This window comes from Aotus nancymaae, unplaced genomic scaffold (assembly GCF_030222135.1).
Source record: "Aotus nancymaae isolate 86718 unplaced genomic scaffold, 86718_ANA_hifiasm-v0.15.2.pri h1tg000030l, whole genome shotgun sequence".
NCBI classification, from domain to species: domain Eukaryota; kingdom Metazoa; phylum Chordata; class Mammalia; order Primates; family Aotidae; genus Aotus; species Aotus nancymaae.
This window is the reverse complement of record NW_026988443.1, coordinates 19,637,922-19,657,005: the sequence shown is the minus strand read 5'-3', so window position 1 is coordinate 19,657,005 and position 19,084 is coordinate 19,637,922. Positions and strand designations below refer to the sequence as shown.

Here is a 19,084-nt window from a genome sequence, read left to right as displayed (position 1 = left end):
ATAGTGGGCCATTGCTCTTAAAAGCGAGTTGATTCAGTATCTTTTCCAAAAGAAGAAAAGAGATAATTTCATCTTTTTAACAGATTGAATGTTGGTCAATCAAACATATTGATCATGTGGAAACCCTTAAATTCATTACTATTAAGCTAGATAATTTTTATAAAAGGAAAAAGTTGTCATCTTGTTTCAGCACTTCTAGTGTTAGAAATAATTGTGCTTTACAGCAAAATGGCAGCCAGAAGAAAGAGGTGCAGAAATATCAACTTTAATTAAACCCTTTCTTTCAAATACACTTCACGGCTTATATGCAAGAATAATTTATCACTGTGTGAATGAGCGTTTAATACTTGGCATGGTGCAAGATGGGCAGGGATCTTGCCTCACCATATGCTGTTTCCTTTTTCTTTCTTCTGGAGTTTCCACAGAGACAATGTCAAGTTTGGAGTTGAAATGTGAGATTCAAATCATATATTCAAATTTTATGGATGGCCTGCTTTGCGCTCAAGTGCCAGACATGTAAATGTGAGTAAGATATAATCCCATTCATTCAGAAGCTTCCAGTCTAGTAAAGAGACAGTGTATGAATCAGAAGAAATGCCCCCTCAGTAGCTCATTGAAACTCTTAACTGTGAACATGAAGCTGGGAGCCACTTGTAGAAAACTTTACACAGGCTTCATTTTACGGAATGAGAGGCTGGATGTGGTGGCTCACGCCTGTAATCCCAAATCTTTGGGAGGCCGAAGTGGCGGATCACTTCAGGTCAGGAGTTTGAGACCAGCCTAACCAACGTGGAGAAACCCCGTCTCTACTAAAAAGGCAAAATTAGCGGACATGGTCGTGCATGCCTGTAATCCCAGCTACTCAGGAGGCTGAGGCAGGAGAATCGCTTGAACCCAGGAGGCAGAGGTTGTGCTAAGCCAAGATCATGCCACTGCACTCCAGGCTGGGCAACAAGAGTGAAACTCTGTCTCAGAAAAAAAAAAAGAAAAAGAGTGAGACAGAACCTGTAAGAGCAGAATCAATGAGTTCCCATGGCAAGTTAGTGCTCCATTCGCCACCAAATCTCAAGTTTCCTGACTTCTGCCCAGAAATCTTCCTGTTGCTTCATATTGCCTCATTTTAGCATCTAACCCCTCCTGGAGCCTTCTCTGTGCTCTTACCACACAGTCAGTTTGGCTTTCTAGAAACAGCATGTGATGTATTTTATTAAAGTGCCTGAGTCTGAGGATGAAACTGCTAAATGATGACACTGCCTTTTTCACTTTTCTCTCTCTCCCATGTAGCCTTTCACATATCTCGAAGTGTCTGTCTACAATCAATATTAAAGGTTTCAATTTCCCTATTCCTTGAATAAAGACTAACATAATATCATCCCAAAGTGTTATTGAGTACAGTGACAGTCACCAGAAATTAACTGTGCATCTGTGGCCTCCCCAGATACCACTTTGCCATGTTACAAAGGAATCAGAAAGGCTTGGGTTGGCAAAGTCAAAGGCCATCAGAAGGGAATGGATTTGTATCTACAAATTATAATTTCACCAATTCTCTTATTTTCTAGGTCAGATGGCTATGGTATCCCAAGTAACTCATTTTTTTCTCAATTCCCATCTTGGAGAAAGCACCTCATCACTCTCTTTAAGGCATCTCCATGTGCAAGGCATGGGTACCCTTACAGTTCCACATGGTTAAGGAAGCCTCATAATTATGGTGGAAGGCAAGGAGGAGCAAGTCACATCTTACATGGATGGCAGCAGGCAAAAAGAGAGAGCTTGTGCAGGGAAACTGCCCCTTATAAAACTGTCAGATCTCCTGAGACTTATTCCCTATCACGAAAACAGCATGGGAAAGACCTGCAATCAAAGACCTGCAACCATGATTCAGTTACCTCCCACCGGGTCCATCCCACAACACATGTTGAATTCAAGATGAGATTTGGGTGGGGACACAGCCAAACCCTATCAGACCTTGTCCCATTAATTCTTCTGCAAATATTTCAGTAACCATCAGTATTTTCTTGAGATCTTCCCCTATGTTGTGACACTCTAGGAAAAGAAGAAGGAACCTAGTGCATGCCCAGTTCCCAACTCTGTGTTCAGGCCTATATAGGTGCAAGAATTCTTGCCATCTTCATTGTTCACATGAAATCATGGACGTTCAGAGTGATTGATTGGCATGCCCAACATAACTCAGATTGTAGAATATGGAAATGATATTCTTATCCAGGTGTACCTGATCTCCAAGTCTATGTACCTTTCACTATGCCAAGATCCATGCTCTTTCCTTCTTGTTCCCTTCTTCCTTGAACCATTTCACCCAAACCAAGTAGCAAAAAAATTAGATGATGACAGTGATTCCTACAATGCTCAGTGAGTTTTACAGTTTCATTTAGACCTAGATGCTGAAACAGAATGTTATCCTTAATATCAATGTGTCATCCCCCTGCACAAGAACTTTCTGAGATTCCCTCACATTGATGGTGAAGTCGTCTGATTCTCTGCAATCTGGGTGGCACGCCAGAGAGAGAAGTTGATTCTCCAGAAAACAAGTGTATGGTTCTAAGAGAGGAGAACAAGCAAGGGGAATTCCTTAGAGAAGAATTAAGTTTTCAGCATGAGAAAGTCCAGTGAAGAATTCTAGAACCTGAGGCAGAAGTTAAGGACTGCTGATGAGAACCAGAGTGCTGGAAAGAGGATAGGAGTGACTATGGGTCAGAAACCTGTGAGGAGTGTGGAAAGGTGAAAGGCGTTACTGGCTTATCCTTACTGGTATTAAGTAGCTGAGTCATGACTGGGTGCCGGGAACATGACCATGGACTGGTTGGTAGGGCATACTGGCATACTGTTTTGCTTCATTTTCCTTCTTCTGGTTAGTGAAAGCTTGTAAAATATCCTTTCTGAGATTTCCAGGCTAAGCAAGGTAGGATCTTTGGCTTCGTGGATGGGTCTTTGCCAGACAAGAACAAATCTTCCTCCTTGAATTGACACTATACCCTTAACTGATTTACCAAAGAGAACTTGACGCATTATTTCTCTGGTAAATATTTCAGTAATCATCAGTGTTTTCTCAGGATCTTCCCCTACATCCCTTCTCTAGCAGGATCCATTGCCTGCCTGCCTTCTTCATTACTACCTCCAGGCATGCTGAATGTCTTGGAGCACACTGTGCTTTCGGATGTGCTGTTACTTTGCATGGAATCCTACAGCACTTTCCTTTCTTATTACAGCAACCTCACCAAAGGATTGAGTCCAGCCGTCCATCCTCTCCCTGAACTGAATCCCCCTGAGGACTATATGTTCCTCATCTGGGCTCCTTTAATTCCCTGATTCCCGTTAAAAAATCATATCTAAGCAATATTTTGGTCAATTATAATAATAGATAAATATGGAATGCTTACTATGTACCAGGCATTGTGCTAAGAGACTTATATGCATTACTCATTGAATCCCTGTGACAGCTTTGTAGTGGGTACATTCTTATCCCCACTTCATAAATGAGGAAGCTGAGCTCACATCAGTCAGTGAGCTTCCCCAAAGCCATAGCTCCCACCTGATAAAACTGATGCCAGTCCTTTGTAAGAAGGCTTACAGAGTGGAATGGAAATGAAGTGGGGATTTGGCCTGCAGCTAATCCAACCTCTCTCTGCTTGCAGAAGCTGACTGGGGACGTGGGCAGGCCTGACGTGATGAGCTCAGCCAGCAGAGACATTCCATTCCAAGAGAGGTCTGCGTGACTCATCCAGAAGGCCACCTCGGCAAGACCACCCCACGGTTGGTGGAAGGGGTGACAGCTGCATTCTCCTGTGCCTACCACGTAACCAAAAATGAAGGAGAACTACTGTTTACAAGCCGCCCTGGTGTGCCTGGGCATGCTGTGCCACAGCCAGGCCTTTGCCTCAGAGTGGCGGGGCCACCTGCGGCCCTCCTTCCATGGGCACCATGAGAAGGGCAAGGAGGGGCAGGTGCTACAGCGCTCCAAGCGTGGCTGGGTCTGGAACCAGTTCTTCGTGATAGAGGAGTACACTGGGCCTGACCCTGTGCTTGTGGGCAGGGTAAGGATGCTTTCCTTCAATCCCCAGCTCTCCATCCTACCACTGGAATAGTCATCTGTGTCCAGAAAGAAACAAAAGGCCCACAGGCATCTAGGAGAGAAAACACCAACGGCCTGAACAGCCAGTAAAACTCCCCAAACATTGTACATAATATGTCCTTCCAGATGTTTTTTAAAATTAATAGACTTACCCATGTTAAGAATACGTCTTAGGTTTTCCCATTTAGTTTTATGGAGTTACATCATAAAACTCCATTTTAAATTTATCATTATTATTTAGATATGGGGTCTCTCTCTGACGCCCAGACGGACATGCAGTAGTGTGATCATAGCTCTCAAACTCCTGGGCTCAAGGAATCCTTCTGCTTTAGCCTCCTGAGTATCTGGGATTACATGCTCATGCAATCTGGCTAATTTTCATTTTATTTTATTTTTTGTAGAGACAAGATCTTGCTACATTGCCCAGGTTGGTCTCAAACTCCTGACCTCAAGTGATCCTCCCTCATCAGCCTCCCAAAGTGTTGGGATTACAGGTCTGAGCCACCACACCAGGCTCAAATTCCACTTTAAATGGCTGCTTAATAGCCCATTAAATGGACATAGCCATAAATTATTTAACCTTTTTCCAACTGGAGGCATTTCCCTGACCACACCCTAACCCCAACTTGAATGCCCCTCCTTTAGACCCTTTATCATAGCTTTCCTTTTTGTATTCAATGTATCTACTTACGAATCTGTCTGCTTCATTAGACTTCAAGCTACTTTGTGTCAGGGACAGTGTCTTCCTTGTGTACTTAGGTCCTAGTGCTAGACCCATGCATGATTATGTATCAGAAGGTTGGTGTGATTTTATCCCTGTTTCCATAGGAATGGTAAAACCCAGTGAGATGGCTTCAGATTCCAGGCTCTGTGGTTTCTGTGTGTCCGTTCCAGAAAAGTGCAAGTGTAGAAAGAGAGTCCAAAATACAAATTCAAGAGATTTTGGAAAATTATCTACCCACTAGAATTTGTAGTAAAATATAGTTATCTTTCAGATGATAGTGACATTAAAACTACAAAAAGATAGGTGTGGCCAGCACAGTGGCTCACACCTGTAATCCCAGCACTTTTGGGAGGCTGAGGCAGATGGATCACTGGAAGTCAGGAGTTCAAAACCAGCCTGGCCAGCATGGTGAAACCTCATCTCTACCAAAAATACAAATATTAGCCAGGTATGGTGGCAGATGCCTGTAATCCTGACTACTCCAGAGGTTGAGGCAAGAGAATCACTGGAACCCAGGAGGTGGAGGTTGCAGTAAGCTGAGATGTACTACTGCACTCTAGCCTGGGAAACAGTGAGACTTATATAAATAAACAAACAAACAAACAAATAAATAAATATAATAAAGATGATTATCAATGTCATTTAACATTAACAATATTAATAATGTTATTTATTACTAAAGTCATTTTCTTATTTTTGTTAAAGTATTTTTTATTATTTCAGTTAAGTTATTATTATGAGATAAAGGCCTCCATCTCAAAAAAACAATTAAAAGAAAAAAATGGATGCTTAGATACATAAGAACTAAAACCCTACCATGTGCAGCTGCTGTGCTAGGCAAAATGTAAACTAGATTAAGATACCTGCTGACCTCAAAGAGGTCTAATGGAAAAGAGACAGTTACCTAAGCAATTAGAAAAAAAAGAAAATGAAGCGTTGAATAATGAGGAAATTCAATGTAAATGATTGTGAATTTACTTGGTAATATTTGGGAAGGATGTCAAAGGAAGGTTGCAAGGAGAACATGGTAATGACTGTAACCTAAAAGATGAACAAGAATTACCCAGTGAAAGGGCAAAGGGAAAGAGAGTAGGTATGAGGGGTTTCTGAACAGTACTGATTTCTACAAAGTTATCTTAATTGTTCTTTTACATGAGAACAGCACTTCATATTCACATAATTGACTTACTTGAAGGAACTTCATGTTAGAATCTCAATTCCAAACATTGTGTAAGTTTGGAAAAATTCTTCTTGAAGAGATGTACCAAGGAATTTCATTCATTTTTATCCCAAATGGAAAGATGTGGAAGTCGATGTGAGAAATGGAAACAGAAATAATTGGCACATGGAATTCCCTAAGTAGAGGGGATGGGCTGTGTGCCCAGAGAGGAAAAAGAGATCTCAGCCATGGCAGGGAATGTGGAGCTTGAATGATGTGAAGGGCTGTGCATGAATCATTCTCAGATATGAATAGAACCTTCTGCCTTGGGGACTTTCTCAATGGGAAGGAGTGCGTGTGTTCAGGATGGGGGTTGCAGAAGAAACAGGATCTGGAGAGTCATTTCAGCATTTCTGTGGAGCAAGCAATTGCCATGCCTCCTAGAAGAAAACATAGGGGTAAAAAAGAGGGAAAAGGAAAATTCTAGTATCATTCATGCTGTGTGACTTTCAAAAGCTAAGCATATGAGAATGAAGCTGATGTCGGGTTGGCTAGGGGAAAGATAAAGTGGTCGGTCCTGTGGATCTTTCTTTTGAAATGTGCTGAGACAGTTCCCTAGAAATAGGAGGGATGGAGTAGATGGTTTGTTTCCTAACAACCTTTGATTTGATGACATTCAAGGTTGAATGCTTAAGATACCCTGAAAAAGTGAAATTTGGCAAACCATGTACTTTAAAATTTCTTGTAGAAATACAGCCTGTATCCTGCTGTGCTATGCAGAGAAGGAAGCCATTTGTCTTTGGAGTTAAGAATTGGCTGTGTATGCCTCGGTAACTGGATCCCTTGATAGCACTGAAAATGGCTTCCGAAACTGTTTGTGTGTGTGTGTGTGTGTGTGTGTGTGTGTGTGTGTATGTGTGTAGTCTAGTAAGTATTCGTGTCAGTTGTATAAATCATCTTTGTTAGAGACAAAAAAGGGAAGTTATGTCCAACTTTCCAACCTGAAAACAAAGTAGGAAAATAATAGGAAATATTTTAAGTTTTTAGTTATTTGGCTGATCATGGAATAGATCTGTTTAATTTTCAAGAAACTTGCCAAATTCATATGTAACGTATGAAGGCCTCTAGAAAGATTCAGTGTCTGGATATGCCCATTAAAGTAAGCATTTCATTTATATTTTCTTGTTCTCAATCGCTCATCTTTGCCCTTAAGTTTGCCAGGTCTGCAGCAGGGTAAACAGAGGAACAAACATAAGCCTCCCCTGGAATTGGGGTGGGGGCAGGAACTTTGCCTTCATTAAGGAAACTTGAATGAAGATTGGGGCAATTCTGTTCATCCATCATAGGGCAACAAACAGCTTTGTATTTTACCCTCAAATGGACTTATTCATCAGAAATGTGTTAGCCATAATTTCATGACAACACATAGTTTGTTATGAATAACAAATTCTGCAGGAAAGTATGTTTATTTATCCCCTGAGAAACAGAGGGGACTAAAAACAAAATGGTTTTTGTAATTTGTACCTACAGGTAACCCCTTGAGCTGAAATAATTAAGGTTTCACTGAAGCACTGCAAATCAATTAGATGTCTTTGGGGAAGTTGAAACAATATAAAAAATTTTAAAGTCAATGTATTCAATCTTCCTTTATAAGCAAGGTCTCTAGGCCTCAGTCTCATAATCATAATCATGAGGTAAGTTCTCTAGGCCTTAGTCTCATAATAATAATTTAAATTGAAATAATAAAATACTTTAATTTTGACAAAAATATAAAAATGGCATTAGTAATAAATACTATTAATATTGTTAATATTAAATGGCATTGATAATCATTATATTTTTTATTTTATTGTTTGAAACAGAGTCTCACTGTCTCCCACGCTGGAGTGCAGTGGCAAGATCTTGGCTTGCTACAACCTCTACCTCCTGGGTTCAATGGAACTTCCTGCCTCAGCCTCCTAAGTAGCTGGGATTGCAGGCACACCCTACCACGCCTGGTTAGTTTTTGTATTTTTGGTACAGATGGATGGGGTTTCACCGTGTTGGTCAGACTAGTCTTGAACCCCTGACCTCAAGTGATCTGCCTGTCTCAGCCTCACAAAGTGCTGGGATTACATGCTTGAGCCAATGTTCCCGGCCTCTTTTTTTTTTTTTTTTTTTTTTGACAGAATTTCACTCTTATTGTCCAGGCTGGGGTGCAATGGCGCAATCTCAGCTCACCGCAACCTTGCCTCAAGGGTTCAAGTGATTCTCCTGCCTCAGCCTCCTGAGTAGCTGGGATTACAGGCACACACCACCATGCCCAGCTAATTTTCTTTTTTATTTTTAGTAGAGACGGGTTTCACAATCTTGGCCAGGTAGGTAGATCACCTGAGGTCAGGCGTTCGAGACCAGCCTGACCAGCATGGTGAAACCCTGTCTCTACTAAAAATACAAAAATTAGCTGGGCGTGGTAGCATGTGCCTGTAATCCCAGCTACTTGGGAGACTGATTTAGGAGAAATGGCTTAAACATGGGAGGTGGAGGCTGTAGTGAGCCAAGATCATGCCACTGCACTCCAGCCTGGGCGACAGAGTGAGACTCTGCCTCAACAAAACGCCCCAGAACAAAAAAAATTTAAAAAGATAATAGACTCCATACAGTGGATGAGGAAGATCTATAGTTATAAATGTTGAATAGTCATCTGAATTTATTGTTAGAGGAAAATGATGAGGTGAAGAGTGATGTGTATACTCTGGCACTTTATTGTAAAACAATAAACTAGAGCACATATGTATCTGTGTAGATTTTCTTTCATATGCATAGAATAAAATATCTCTTGTAGGGTTCACAAGAAACCGGTAACAGTGAGACTCTGAGCACAAAAGAAAACAAAGGAATGGGAAAGAACTGAGAGAAAGACTTACTTATTGCATAAATGTTTGCTTATATGTTTTTAAATAAACATACATTTATTTCAAACTATCGACAGATATGTTTAGGTATTTATATTTCGTATCTGTGCATATATATGGAGAGAGGTGAAGGGAGAGCATGAATCTTAGAATTAAAAAAATATATGTATATATACATATTTGCACTCTGGCTTCACTGTTCTGCAGTGTGGCCTTGGCCAAGGCTATGATCTTCTCTGAGGTTGCCTTTCTCCTGTTGTAATATGAGGATGAACATCTCCCTCTCATGACGTGTGTGTGTGCAACAGATTGTTGCAATCGCTTGTAAGCAAGTTTCTATGTCACCACTGCATTCCTCGCAGAATTGCAAATCTCAATTTCTCTTTTTTCCAGCTTCATTCAGATATTGACTCTGGTGATGGGAACATTAAATACATTCTCTCAGGTGAAGGAGCTGGAACCATTTTTGTGATTGATGACAAATCAGGGAACATTCATGCCACCAAGAAGTTGGATCGAGAAGAGAGAGCCCAGTACACATTGATGGCTCAGGCGGTGGATAGGGACACCAACCGGCCACTGGAGCCACCGTCAGAATTCATTGTCAAGGTCCAGGACATTAACGACAACCCTCCGGAGTTCCTGCACGAGACCTATCATGCTAACGTGCCTGAGAGGTCCAATGTGGGTGCGTACAGTGGGGGAGGCCTGCTCTGCTTCCAAGTCTGCTGTCTCTGTGGCAAATGGGCTGAAGTCCCTTCTCCCAAATCAGGAAGTAGAGCTGTTTCTGTATCTTCTATGGCAAAATAACAAAACGAACAAATATTCTTATGTTCCTCTGTAAAATGGGAATAACAATTTCTGGTCTTGCAGGAATAGAGATAATATACATCCAGTCACTAGGGCATACTGATGATGTCTAATAGGTAATGACAATGGTCATATTTGTTGCATGTAGGCACTGCGCTACTTAATAATGACTTACATGCACTATTTTATTTAGTTTTTGCAATGATTAATCTTTACCATGAGGTAATTCCAACTCACCATATTTCTCAGATAAGAAACCCACACCAGAAACAAGATAACTAATTTCTGTAGGGACATTTGAGCTATTAAATGGATCTAGAATGCACATTTAACCACAGCAGTATGTCACCGTGTATTCAGAAGTAGGTATAGCTTTTCAGCACGATTGAAGACACGTTAAATTGCTAAAGGATAATTTTCTGAAGGATTTCTTTAAAGAATTAGCCACTTTCTGGCAATAACTTTCTTTATATCATGCACATAATGAAACATTTATATAATGTTTCTTTTGAGAAACATTCCTCATATTAAGAAAGGTTTGTCATTCAGACAGAAAGTAGAACTGGTCTAATCAGGGAGTAAGTCTGCTTAAAAGAGATTTAGAGCTCAAATGAATTCGGGATCATTTTACAAATGAGAAAATCCAGCACCAATATAGGAATCGACTTACTTAAGAAAGGTAGATGTGACTCTAGAACCCCAGGATCCTTTCCCTGTGCATATAGAGCTTTTTATGCCAGAAAATGGTGTATTCCTTCTCCACCAGGAAAAGTCAAGTACTTATCAAAAGCCAGTCTGAACCATTTTCCACCTTCATCTCTTCTATTTTCCCTGCCCAGTCGTTCAGCCTCTTGATGTTTAGCATGTGTATTATAATGAGAAACAACAAATATCAAATAAATCCATATAAAGGAGACAGCAATGTCAGCAACTGAGTGGCAGGCAAAGGGATGGGGTGGAAAGCCAAGTCATCAAAAGATATAATCCAGGGAAATTTTTATTATTCTCACCTTTGCAGGCTCATTGATGTTTAGGGCTATACATTCAGGCTTTTTTTTTTTTTTTTTTGATGGAGACTTGCTCTGTTGCCAGCCTAGAGTGCAGTGGCAGGATCTCAGCTCACTACAATCTCCGCCTCCTGGGTTCAAGCGATTCTTCTGCCTCAGCCTTCCAAGTAGGTGGGACTACAGGTGCATGGCACCACGCCCAGCTAATTTTTGTCTTTTTAGTTGAGACGGAGTTTCACCATGTTGGCCAGGATGGTCTCGATCTCTTGACCTTGTGATCTGCCTCTGAAAGTGCTGGGATTACAGGCGTGAGTCAGCGCACCTGACCCATTTTTTTTTTTTTTAGTTTCAATTTTTATTTTAGATTCAGGGGGTACATGTGCAGGTTTATTTATTTATTTAAATATTTTATTTTATTTTGAGACAGAGTCACCCAGCCTCTGTCACCCAGGCTGGAGTACAGTGACACCATCTCGGCTCACTGCAACCCCCATCTCCCAGGTTTAAGCAATTCTCCTGCCTCGACCTACCAAGTAGTTGGGATTACAGGCACATGCCACCACGTGTGGCAACATTTTTTTGTGTTTTTCGTACACAGAGGGTTTCACCAGGTTGGCCAGGCTGGTCTTGAACTCTTAGCCTCAAGTGATCTGCCCGCCTCAGCCTCCGAAAGTTCTCGGATCACAGATGTGAGCCACCATGCCTGGCCCAAGCACAGGTTTATTGCATGAATATACTGTGTAACACTGAGGTTTGCGGTATGAATGATCCCATCACTCAGGTAGTGAGCAAAGTACCCAATAGATTTCAGCACTTGCCCTCTCGCCCCACTCTAGTAATCTCATGTTTATTATTCCCACTGGGTAGACATTCGGTCCATTTATACCCAATGCTTAGCCTCCAGTTATAAAAGAAAGCATGTGGAATTTGGTTTTCTGTTCCTATGTTAATTTGCTTGGGATAATGACCTCCAGCTGCATCTGTGTTGCTGCAAAGGCGTGATACTATTCACGCCACCATGCATAGTATTCTATGGTATATATGTACCACATATTGTTTATCCAATCCACTGTTGATGGGTATCTCAGTTGACTCCATGTCATAGCTATTGTGAATAGTGCTGCAACAAACATACAAGTGCAGGTGTTTTTCTTGCAGAACAATTTGTTTTCCTTTGGGTCTATAAAGAATAATGGGATTGCTGGGTTGAATTGTAACTCTGCTTTTGTTTGTTTGTTTGTTTGTTTGTTTTCCTGAGACAGAGCCTCACTCTGTCTCCTAGGCTGGAGTGCAGTGGCGTGATCTTGGCTCACGACAATCTGCCTCCTGGGTTCAAGTGATTCTCCTGTCTCAGCCTCTCATTTAGCTGGGGTTACAGGCACCTACTACCAGGCCTGGCTAATATTTTTGTATTTTTAGTACACACAGAGTTCTGCTATATTGGCCAGACTGATCTGTAACTCCTGATTTCAGGTGATCCACCCTCCTTGGCTTCCAAAGTGCTAGGATTCTAGGCTTGAGCCAGCGCACCCAGCCTTGAATTGTAACTCTGTTTTGTTTGAGACTTCTCAAAATTGTTTTTCACAGTGAACTAATGTACATTACAACCAACAGTCTATATGTGTTCCCTTTTCTCCACAGCCCCACCAGCATGTTATTTGTTGACTTTTTAATCACAGCTATTCTAATTAGTGTGAGATGGTATCTCATTATGGGTTTCACTTACATTTCTCTGATGTTTAGTGAAGACCAATTTTTTTTATGTTTGTTAGCCATTTGCATATCTTCTTTTGATAAGTGTCCATCAAGTCTTTTGCCCACTTTTTAATGACATTATTTGTTTTTTCACTTGTTGAATTGTTTAACTTCTTTATAGATTCTGGATGCTAGACCTTTGTTGGATGTGTAGTTTGTGAATATTTTCTCCCATTCTGTAGGTTGTCTCTTTACTCTTTTGATAGTTTCCTTTGTTGTGTAGAAGCTCTTCAGTGTAATTAGGTCCTACTTGTCAACTTCCATTTTTTTTGCAATTTCTTTTGAGAACCTAGTCATATATTATCTCCCAAGGCCAATGTCCAGAATGGTGTTTCCTAGGTTTTTCTTAAGATTTTTATAGTTTGAGGCCTTACATTTAAATCTTTAATTCATCTTGAATTAATTTTTCTATATGGGGAAACATAGGGGTCAAGTTTCATTCTTCTGCATAAGGTGAGCCAGCTACCCCAGCATTATTTATTGATTAAGGAATACTTTCTTTATTGCTTAATTTTGTCAACTTTGTTAATGATCAGATGGCTGTACATATGCGGCTTTGTTTCTGGGCTCTCTATTTTGTTCCATTAGTCTATGTGTTTGTTTTTGTACCAGCACCATGCTGTTTTGGTTACTGCAGTCTTGTAGTATAGTTTGAAGTTGGGTAAGGTGATGCCTCCAATTTTGTTATTTTTGCTTAGGATTCTTTTGACTATTCAGGCTCTTTTTTGTTCCGTATATGTTTTAGAACAATTTTTTTTTTCTAATTCTGTGAAAAATGATGTTGGCAGTTTGAAAGAAATAGCATTGAATCTGTAGATTGCTTTGAGCAGTGTAGCCATTTTAATGATATAGAATGGGAAAACATGCTATGCTCATAGGTTGAAAGAACCAATATCATTGAAAGGATCAATATTCTATTTGTTTGTGTCACCTATGATTTCTTTCAGCAGTGTTTTGAAATTCTCCTTGTAGAGATCGTTCACCTCCTTGGTTAGAAGTATTCCTAGACATATTATTGCTTTGTGGCTATTGTGAATGGCACTGTATTCTTGATTTGGCCCTCAGCTTGAATGTTATTGGTACATAGGAATGTTGTTGATTTTTGTACCTTGATTTTGTATTCTGAAGAAGTTGTTGATCAGTTGTAGGAGCCTTTTGGCAGAGCCTTTAGAGTTTCCTAGGTATAGAATCACATCATTATTGAAGATATGACATTTTCCTATTTGGATGCCTTTTATTTCTTTCTCTTGCCTGATTGCTCTGGTGAGGACTTCCAGTATTATGTTAAATAGGACTGGTGAGAGTAGGCATCCTTGTCTTATTCTTGCTTGAAAAAGAAATGCTTCCAGCTTTCGCCCATTCAGTGTGATGTGGGATGTGGTGTCATGGATGGCTTTTATTATTTTGAGCACTCATATGTTGTATTATGGTATATAACAGTATAGTCTTTATTGTCAGACAGTACTATGAAGTATGGCTGTACTCCTAACCAGCCATGCGAACCCAGGCAACCCATTTTACCTTTCTAAGTTTTTATTTTGCCATTTATAAAATGAGAATAATATAAACTATGTTGAGGGTTAAATAAGATAGATGTGAAATGCAAAAGCATTGTAAAGGACATAGCAGAGTTCTAGAAGGAAATTAAGCATTAAAAATTAATGATTTCCCTAGCCACACCATGAAGGTATTTTCTTTTATAAATCTGCCCTGCCTAGAATAGTGACTGACAAATGGGAAGCACTCCAAAGAGGATTTTTATTCTATGAAATAATGAATTATAGAAGAGTAACTAGAAAAAAGTGAGATGTACACCACACAAAAATCACTGACAACCTTATAAATTAAAGGTAGTGAGAGGCTGTGTAAACTGGCTGCCTTGCCTCCCACATAGAACCTTGCCCCTCTCCTCTGCTGAAAATGTTACAGAAAGAACTTGAGTTTTGCTGCGTGCTGGATCGGGGTCAGACTCTGGCAATTACCAACTTTGTGAAACAGATTACAAAGCTTCATATCTCTCATACTCAGTTTCTCACAAATACAGTGGATGTAAAAAATGCCCAACAGAGTAATGCTGGTAAAATACATGGAATGTGCCCCCAGAGCACGCTGGCACAGAGAAATGTTATAATTGCTGGTTTTCTTCTTCCAGCTGCTTTCTCCCCACCCTGAAGCCCAACATGTTATGCCCTAGATACTTGTTATTTGTGACCAGCCAGGACCAAAGGTTGTTTTTAGAAAAATCAGAACCCCGTCTTTCTTCAGTTTCCCGGTTTCCCTTCAATCTCACCCATGAAAGCTCCCCTTACCTCTCGCCAGATGTCTACTGGTGATTTCTATGGCTACCAGACCAGCTACAGGTGGGAAGATGCAATTTTCATGCCAGTAGGGAACAACATTCTGCTCAATATTTATGGCCATAAATTAATTAAATCGTAGTATTAGCAGCAATTTTATTACATGGAAAGTAACAATAAAATGATGTATTTATTGTTCTGCTACAGATGGAAGATTGCACTCTGTCCTTTCATGAAAAGCAATTTATTGTTAATTATCAGTTATTATACTCTTTGAGAAGATTTTAATGTAATTATTTGATATAATGAACAATTGAAGTGCATGGGTTTTAAGATATTTTTGCAATGATGTTTATAATATTATTTTAATTGCCAACCAATGCAGGATATACTATATATACAGAAAGTTCATTTTTAAACTGTGGGCATTTTTATAGAAAAGAAAGGAAGGGAGGAAGGTTGGTTGTTTTGTATCTCAACTCCAGGAAAATGAGAGCATGTTGAATAATTGTAGTGCCCTCTTCAGGGTTAATTTTAAAATAAAACTTTGTAAACAAGAACATAATTTGAAAAGCTGAGGGGATGTTGCTAATTAATTTATTTCACTTTTAAGGAACGTCAGTAATCCAGGTGACAGCTTCAGATGCAGATGACCCCACCTACGGAAATAGCGCCAAGTTAGTGTATAGTATCCTTGAAGGACAACCCTATTTTTCTGTGGAAGCACAGACAGGTACTGTGGAATGTCACTGTGATTTGTGACACATGGTGAATAAGAGGTCCCAGTCATGATAAAGTAAACCAATTTATTTCTCTGTTTTCTCAAATATAAAAAAGGAATAAAGAGGGGCTACCTTACAGGGTTAATGTGAGGATCAGACTCTTGGCCTGTGCCTGGCATATAGTTAGCACACCATGAAACATTTATTATTGTTTTTCCCATATTTCACGATGACCAAAAACAAATATCTTAAAATTAAACTTTAATGTTAGAAGGAGGAGAACGATAAGGACTAAGGCTTCCACAATGCTCTCTATATTTCTCACATAAATGTTGTCATATCTACAGAGAGAAAAAGCTTCCAAATGTCTCCTAAAGATTTAAGTGAGCATGCCAGTCATGAGTCAATATCCAGCAATCATGTAGAATTCAGTTATTATCATTGTTTTCACTGACAGGTGATAATGGACAGTATGTTCTTGTATAAGCATTTTACATATTTTAACCCATTGGTTCATTCTTTTAAAAATTAACATTTACATTTTAATGTATTGCAGGAAATATAAACCTCTTACTTTAAACTTAATATGCACCATTGAAACATTTCTATGAATTGTATGCAGTAAAAGATTTACAAAAGATTATGCTGGAAGTCAAAAAATATGAGTTTAGTCATGGTTATCCATGTAATTGCCACACAAATATTTCAGTCTTTAGGGTATTTATGTCTGAGAAGAATAAGGTTATTATTTGCATGTACAACAAAACATAAATACAAGTGCTGTATAGTAATTTTTATAATTTGCTTGAAAAGACATAATGATGCTTCAGTATGGCTGCCTTTGGTCATAATTATCATGTTGAAATGATTCTTGCTGAGGGCATGGGCTATTTTATTCAGCATCGCTTCCTCAGTGCTCAGAACTTTCTTGTTGTCATAATGTTGTTATAAACAAATACCTGTGATGTTTCCTGCTCACCTGTCCAGGTATCATCAGAACAGCCCTACCCAACATGGACAGGGAGGCTAAGGAGGAGTACCACGTGGTGATACAGGCCAAGGACATGGGTGGACACATGGGCGGACTCTCAGGGACAACCAAAGTGACGATCACACTGACCGATGTCAATGACAACCCACCAAAGTTTCCGCAGAGTAAGTAGGTGGGCTTGGCTTTCACTTTTCCATGGTGTCACAGCCAGCTTTCCGCCTCTTCTAACCCATTCGTGCTTTACTCAGGTATCAAAAGGAAAATCTAGAAAACTAGAGGCAACGCATGTCATTCTTACAAAAACAAAACAGAAAAACAAGACAACAAAAACAAGAATAATGTCTGTGGAATAGAGGTAGTAGGAGAAAAGAAAGACGTGAAACATTCTACAACCCTGGAAACAAAGTATTGTTTTTGCTAAGTATTTTGCTAGGTACTAGTGATGCAGTCTAGTAATTAATTAACCTTTTTCTGTCTCAGTGTCCTCATTTCTAACCTGGATATAACAGTACCTGAATCAGTTATCAATTGCTATGTAACAAATTCCTGGAAAACTTGGTGTTTTAAAACAGTAATAATAATAATTTGTTTTTTTGTTTGTTTGTTTTTGTTTTTTTGTTTTTTTTTTTTGAGACGGAGTTTCGCTCTTGCTACCCAGGCTGGAGTGCAATGGCGCCATCTGGGCTCACCGCAACCTCCGCCTCCTGGGTTCAGGCAATTCTCCTACCTCAGCCTCCTGAGTGGCTGGGATTACAGGCATGCGCCACCATGCCCAGCTAATTTTTTGTGTATTTTAGTAAAGACGGGGTTTCACCACGTTGACCAGGATGGTCTCGATCTCTTGACCTCGTGATCCACCCGCCTCGGCCTCCCAAAGTGCTGGGATTACAGGCGTGAGCCACCGCGCCCGGCCAATAATTTGTTTTTATCATGAGTCTGCAATTTGGGCAAGGCTTGGAGGAGACAGCATGCCTCTGTTCCCCACAGCATTGGCTGGGACAGCTCCACTGAGGTTGGAGGATCCACTTCCAAAAGAGCTTACTTGTATGGCTGGCAAGCTTGTGTTGGTTGCTGCTTCCTTTCTGCGTGGGCTGGTTTCTAAAGTGTGATCCCCAAGGACATCAGGCAGAAACTGTGTGGCCTTTTGTTAACTAGCTTCAGAAGTCATATCACATTGTTTCCACTGGAGTCATAAGGCTGCACAGATCTAAGTGGAGTTCATGTAGACCCCACCTTTCAATGGAAGACCTGTCAAAGTCATGTTGAAGGAAAAGCATGTGAAATGGGGGATATTGTTTTGGCCATGTTTTGGAAAATGCAATGTTCCATAGTACTTAATTCATAGGATTACTGTTTGTACTAAAGGAGCTAGTGTAGAATCTTATAATGACAACTTGGTATACGTTGTCAACAAATTCTAGCCATTGTTACCTGGAGGATTATGGCTGTTCTACAAAATTTATAAAATTGCTGAGGGAATTAAATTTTAAAAATGATTTTGAAAGGTTGTTATTAATAATGGTAATTACAGCAACTATCAGCATTTAATGATAGTCACTACTATTGTAGATCTCTGCAAGAACCTATATTTTACAGATAAAACTTGCTTCTGTGAAAAGTGCATAAGATGCCCTAGAGATGTGGCGAGTCAGAGTTTGAACACAAATCTGTCCACGTACGTATAGATGTGTATGAAAGGACAGTATGACTGTGGTGCTGCCGGTGCTGTTGGTGCATGGCGGCAGTGGGTCATCATGAAAGTATCTTTTTCAATTAGAGCCTATGAGCTTACTATCAGAGAGACGGAACTTTTTGCAAATGAGATAACAATAAAGGCAACTAAATGTGGCCCCAGAAAGGCACTGTGGTTACTCAAAGGAATTAAAAGAAAAGAATCGACCCAAGACTGCTTTGCCTGGCCAGGCACAAGTTCAGCATCCTCAATAAGCCTGAGGCTCATATAACATTCTAAAACTGCATGCTCCATTATCCACACTGTACGATTGTCTGGTGTGCTGGAAAAGAAAGGTCAAGCAGAATTATTAGCAGGCAGCCTTTACTGCCCTTGGTCATAGACAATCGTACAGTAAAGTTGCATTGCTACTGTACTGGCTGTCTTGGTTTCACAGCCATGAACTTGAATGAGATTTAGAGAAAATCCACACAAGACAGTTTTTTTTCCAAACCTTCAGAGTAATTGGTAATTGTCTACAAAGGACTCCCACTTCTTACTCATCCTTTAATATAGAGGGTATGGTGAGATTAAAAAATATGAGTCCAAAAGAAAGTTGCAAAGCAAAGTACTATTGATAAATATAGACAAAGTATTGGAACTGATGAAATCTCTGTAAGGGGAAATTAAAATACAATGAGCTTAAGTAACTTGCCCAAGACCACTTTGCTTACACAGAGCATTAGATGTGAAAAGCAAATAAGATAGTGTTGAATCTTAACTCCTTACTGAAAACCTTCCAGTGATTTCCCCAAGTTAAAACAAAACCTGAAGTCTTTTCCATCTCCCACAATGATCTATTTTACACAATTTGGCCTCCACTTCCCTACATGCCCTTATCTTTCACCGGAAGGCTGTAGTCACTCCCCTCTTCTTATTCCTCTGTAGGTATTCAGGATCTTCTCA

General features: G+C 40.0%; 2 protein-coding genes across 3 annotated transcripts in view; both read left to right on the top strand.

Annotated features, from left to right (window-relative positions):
• Positions 1–3,815, top strand: part of LOC105728043 (uncharacterized) — a gene marked incomplete at its 5' end in the record, with an annotated part of 112,378 nt that extends 108,563 nt beyond the window's left edge. Inside the window, one exon of the mRNA XM_064382968.1 lies at positions 3,651–3,815. Coding sequence (XP_064239038.1) covers positions 3,651–3,731 — 81 coding nt within the window. The remainder of the gene's footprint in view (positions 1–3,650) is intronic.
• CDH11 (cadherin 11) overlaps positions 3,729–19,084 on the top strand; it is a 53,954-nt gene continuing 38,598 nt past the window's right edge. For both annotated transcript variants that reach the window (XM_012468313.3, XM_064383152.1), the window contains exons 1-4: positions 3,729–4,049; positions 9,258–9,552; positions 15,347–15,466; positions 16,443–16,610. In XM_012468313.3, coding sequence (XP_012323736.2) covers positions 3,822–4,049; positions 9,258–9,552; positions 15,347–15,466; positions 16,443–16,610 — 811 coding nt within the window. In that variant the 5' untranslated portion in view covers positions 3,729–3,821. The remainder of the gene's footprint in view (positions 4,050–9,257; positions 9,553–15,346; positions 15,467–16,442; positions 16,611–19,084) is intronic.